The sequence below is a fragment of the Drosophila subobscura genome, chromosome A (assembly GCF_008121235.1).
Source record: "Drosophila subobscura isolate 14011-0131.10 chromosome A, UCBerk_Dsub_1.0, whole genome shotgun sequence".
Classification (NCBI taxonomy): Eukaryota; Metazoa; Arthropoda; class Insecta; order Diptera; family Drosophilidae; genus Drosophila; species Drosophila subobscura.
In genome coordinates, this window is record NC_048530.1 from 22,832,784 (window position 1) to 22,838,224 (window position 5,441).

Below are 5,441 nucleotides of genomic sequence, written 5' to 3' on the forward strand. Positions count from 1 at the left end.
GAACACTAAATTACGATCAGATTGGATCATTATTATAGCCAGAATGAAGATATTAATTTGCAGGGGCTATCCCCATCTCGTCCAGCAGCTTTTTCTTGCACATTCCCTCATTCCACACTCTGCTTCATGCAGTGTGCGTCTCTAGGGGAGGGGCGAGCTAAAAGAGCGTGTTGGCGTGAGAAGTGATGTTTAGGCCCTCAAAATAGGCATTTTTGAGAGATAACTTAATAGTTGGACTCAAATCTTTTTCCGCCGAGAAATAGTCACTAGGGACTAAGTCCAGAGAATATGGATGTAAAGAGATTATTACGTATCGTAATAGATGGATTTTTGACATGGAAACTGAGTACAAAGATTCAGTGGCGGTTTTTTTTTCGCAAACAAATATGCATTTTTTCTTAAAAGTCTAAAAAGTGACCTGGCTGAAACTCCCGTCAAAATTATAAGATTAGGCAAAACCTTCTGAAACTATTTAGCAATAAGATAGAGAATACTAATCGAATAAAATAAATAATGGCATATACATATTTATACATACATATGTACATATGTACATATGTACATGTTGGGGGTTTATGTTTATTGTTTATAAGTAAAGGTTAATAAGTGATTAAGTATGGTATAACGGTACAAGAATTAGATATCTGCGTCGTTCGTCGTCTGGTCTCGCACACAACCTTTTACGTCGGAGGTTGGATAGAAACTCCCCTCTCAGCGTTCTCTCGCCGATCGGTTGTCCACTCTCGCTCTCATCTCGCTCTCCTTCGTTTCTCTTTGCGTTTGCTCTCGTGTTTGGAATTCGCAGTGACGCGATTTCGCCCTTGCTCGTTTTGGTGTTTTGTCTAGGGATCGCAATTGGCAAAACCCAGCCCACATACATATGTACATACATACAAAAATACACTTTTGGCCTGTTTCGCTTTCACCATTTAATGAACACATTAACCATCGATACACTGGCCGAATCTTTTATATTACCTATTTATTGTTGTAGGCAGCAGAGGTGTCAGTGATCCCAACCATCTTGCACAACCACATGACGCATATCAATGTAATATCTATGTACCTACGTGCATATGTAAGTGGTCACCGGATAAGACAGACATGGTGCTTTTAGATGTATTTTGTGCGATGCAGCAAGAAGGCCTTAAAAATTGATTTAAGGTTTGTAATGCATGGACAGCAGGCCCCTCTTCTTAACAATCCTATACGAGTACCCGAGCCACCGGTCACTTGCTCCAACCGCTCGGCTCCACTCGCTGGTAACCAACTGGCCGAGCGGCACGGAGCGGCACTTGAGTTAAGCTGTGCAAACGTTTGCATAATCACGTTCCAATTTAAATTGCTCTATTTGCAGGGACAGGACTGGAACCGGGTCCTGGTCCTGGTATGGTTTTAGATCTGGTTCTGTTTTGGGCATGGCTGCTGCTGGTAGTCTCCGTCTACGCCTCCATCTCTCCCCCTTTCCACTCAGTTTCGCCGTATCTGCGAGTTAGTGGGAGTGGCATGGGGTGAAGTGGCTTTGGGGTGGCCATAGCCATCGTTTTTGACTCTCGAATTGGAAAAACTGGACAAGTTGTATTAGCTGCCGCTGGAACTTTGCCATGGCCACTATGTCCCCACTCCCTCTGTATTCCAAGTTCGTAGAACTATGGAAAAATGTGATTGTGATATTCATTTTTCTTCTTCACCATCTGCATCTCCATCTTCTCCATCGCATTTTATTTCTGTTTTTCTCTCATCTGTCGGGCCATTGGAATCAAGAGTTTCCAAGAGCAACCAAATGGGAAAAATCCACATTCGCGTCCATTAATTCATTTCGATATATTTTGCAGTGCAGAATTGCTCACCCCAAATGGTTCTGGTTACACAGGGTACTATAGGTACTTGATATTTCATCGTAGCAAAAAGATATATGACAGACCTTTAAAAAATGGTAATTAGTAGAGCAGCGAGAGAATGAATCTGGAAAGGTTAATATAAATTATTTACATTGAAGGATAGGAAGAAAATATTTTTATTAAGAGGAAAGCCAAGAGATGAATTATATAGAACTGAAATCGAATTTTGAAATACTACAAGGGCATGTTGTGTATTTTATGGTGCATCAAGGAATGTGTGGGTCGGGCGGGCACGACACATCTAATTCCAGCGATTGTAATTCTCATCCCTTACGATGGGCAGCCCGCTCCTACCATCGTCGGGCTCGTTAGGTTCCGGATAGACGCGCTCGCCGGTGCCGGGGTTGCGCTGGCGGTTGTGGTTCTTCATGGTAAGCATATCCCAGTCAAAGATGTGGCCATCGGCGTAATTAAGGCCAAGCCGCAGCATACGGTACATGCGGATGAGCATGGCATAGTCTGGCTTGTCGTAAAACCCCAGCCCGCGGCAGTAGTTCAGGTACATGGGGAACTCGCATGGAAAGCCCTCGCAGAGCACCCCGTCGCTTATAGAGAGCTTAATCTCGTGGATGCGCTCGAACTTCTGGCGCTTGGTGGAGGCTTTGATGTTCTGCCAGGGTAGGGTGCCTCGGTTGAAGTACATCAGCACATAGCCGACAGAAACAAGGTCGTCGCGCCGGGACTGTTCCACTCCAGCGTGGGATCGGATGGAGGCGTAGCGTGCTGTGCCGGTGAGCGAGCGCTCCTCGCGGTACGGCATGTGCACCCCGGTGGTCGTGTCCAGGTACTTCTTCGCCAGTCCGAAGTCGATGAGGTACACTATCTTTGCTTGCCTACTCAGGCCCATCAGGAAGTTGTCAGGCTTGATGTCGCGGTGCACGAACCCCTGTTTGTGCACGTACTCCACTCGGCTGATCATCTGCTCGGCTAACATCAGTACCGTCTTCATGGTGAATGCCCGCTCACAGAACTGGAACAGCCGCTCCAGCGACGGCCCCTGAAGATCCATCACCATAGCGTTGTATTTCGGCATCTTGCAATAGAAACGGATGCGGGGCAGGCCCAGGGCAGGACGCAGAGCCCGGTAAACGCGTCGCTCGTAGCTCAGCTGCGGATGAGCCACCGTTGTGCTCTCCACCTTTATGGCTACGTTTTCGCCGCTCCAAAGGTACAGCCCCAGGTAGACGTCTCCAAAGGATCCGCTGCCAATTTGTCGGAGCACCTTGTAGCCTCCCACGCGAATTTCAGCGGTACGCTTCTTCATTTGCTCCATGGCTGACAACTACAACAACTACAGCTAGAGGTACTAGAGCTAGACCTAAAAAATTGACTACCTAAAATATAGTTTTCAGCCTTATAGGAATACTAAATAAATGTATTTTGATTCTCTTGAATTTACCTAGAGTTTACTATCATTCGTTCTGACTTCTGAGTAATTTGAAAAGATGTTCTTTATTCATACAGTACGGCGTCACATCTTAACAGCTTAAATAAACCAAAGAATTTTTATACCCGGTACTCGAAGAGTAAATAGGGTATATTGTATTTATGCGGATAACGGTTGTATGTAATGCACAGAAGGAAACGTTTCCGACCCCATAAAGTATATATATTCTTGATCAGCATCAATAGCCGAGTCGATTGAGCCATGTCTGTCTGTCCGTCTGTCTGTCTGTCCGTCTTGTTTTTCGGCTAGTTCTCAGTCACTATAAGAGCTAGAGCCACCAAATTTTGGCACCAGACTGCTGTATGCTCACAGTGAAACCAGTGTATTTAAAAAATGAGCCCCACCCCCTTCCTCCCCCGCAAAAGGGCGAAAACCTCCCAAATCTACAATTTTGAAGATAACAGAAAACTAAAAACGCCATTCCGTAGGGAATGACCATATCTATCAGATCACCAAATTGGGATAATTATTATAGCCACAATGAAGAAATTAATTTTCAGTGGCCAAACCCACCCCGTCCCGCAGCATTCACACTCTGCTTCGCGCTGTTTATGGCCTCTACCCCACGTCTCTGCCGCTGCCTCTGCCGCGACTCTGCCGCTGACTCTGCAAAGTGTATCTCTAGGGGAGGGTGGCGAGCTAAAGGAGCGTGTTATCGTGAGTAGTGTTGCTGATGTAGATGACAGATGAAGAAAAAATGTAAAATTTGACAAATAACCGCTAAGTTGCAGATGTAGTACTGAGTGCCGGGTATAAAAGTAGTGACGCGTAAGAAGCGTCCCTTCTCGTTCAAACTTAAAAGGATCTATTTTTTTAACCGTCTAACTCACCAACGAAAATCAAATGACTACCAATAGATAAATACAGGTTAGTTAGACGGTTCAGAAGTTATACCACTTTTAAGTTTAATCAATTTTTTGGTTCATTTATACTGACAGTCACTGTAAGTACATATGTACATATGTATTTATGCAGAATTGTATGTGACCCCAATGATCCATATCACTGAATGCCTAATGTTTTATTTCCACCCTCAGCTGACCCACAAAATTCTTGTGTGGTGCACGTTTCATGTTCTTCGTTCAGAGGGCTCCCTCCATTGGTCATGGTTTTCACGATACTAGATTCGGGTATTCTTCTTTCCGAAAAAAAATCTGCGCGGAGGCGGGGTTCCGTCACTCCCAGAGTGTCCTTCGGATGGGCTAGTGCTTTGCGAAAAACGATTACGCACTAAGCCTATAACTTATGTTGATGTTTTCTTTTCGTCTTAACATTTGCAAATTTGTCATTTTTTCCATTGTCCCGCCAGCGCATGGGTTTTCCTTGGCTTTGGCTTGGCTTTATCTCACCAATATTTTGCCTGAGTCTTGTTCCTGCCTCCTTCGGCTTCTGCAGCTGTACGCTTTTTGCCTTTTGCTCTCCTTGTGACCAGCTCAGGGACGGTTATTTTCGCCTCCTTTGCCTGCTAATATTATTTTGCTTCCGTTGTGTTTGGGGCTCCTTTTCCTATCTATATATATACATAAGTAGTGGACATTCTGTTCCAGCCCTACCATTTTTAAGCACTGTTTGCTTATTCCAGGAGCGTTATCATCCCAGCCTCCCACTCGTCCCTCACTCTCAGTCCCGATCCCATTCTCCCATTCTCTGTCTCATATTAAACTAATCCTAAATGGTTTCTTCACGGTACATTTGCCGGCACTTGTTAGGCTATGCCAACGACTTACCCACCTGAATATTGTTGGCTTCCTGCCGGCTAAAAATATTTATAAGTACAAAATAATCAAAAACAAAAATAAGTGCTTCAAAGGTACTTTGAGCTAGATGTAAAGTAAGGTTAGGTATGGTAAAGGTACTGCAAAAGCGAAGCGCATGTGTTTGCCAGTAAGCTGTAAGAAATACGATTAGGGAAGTTCTTAGGAAAGAGCAGCCATTGGGGTAGATGTGAGTACTTGAAAAAAATATCTACTGTCGTCCTAGCATAGAGTATGACATTCTAGCCATAAGTTTAATGGCGCATAGCACTTTGCCTCATAATCAGAGGTTATCAATTCAATTATGGGAGGCAGTGGATTTAATTATCAAGTCAATGT

General features: G+C 44.4%; 1 protein-coding gene across 1 annotated transcript; it reads right to left on the bottom strand.

Annotated features, from left to right (window-relative positions):
- Positions 1–2,095: 2,095 nt before the first annotated feature.
- LOC117891116 (casein kinase I) lies at positions 2,096–3,242 on the bottom strand. The gene has a single exon (XM_034796323.1). The coding sequence runs from the start codon at positions 3,172–3,174 to the stop codon at positions 2,143–2,145; it is 1,032 nt and encodes a 343-aa protein (XP_034652214.1). The 5' UTR covers positions 3,175–3,242; the 3' UTR covers positions 2,096–2,142.
- Between the last annotated feature and the right edge of the window lie 2,199 nt (positions 3,243–5,441).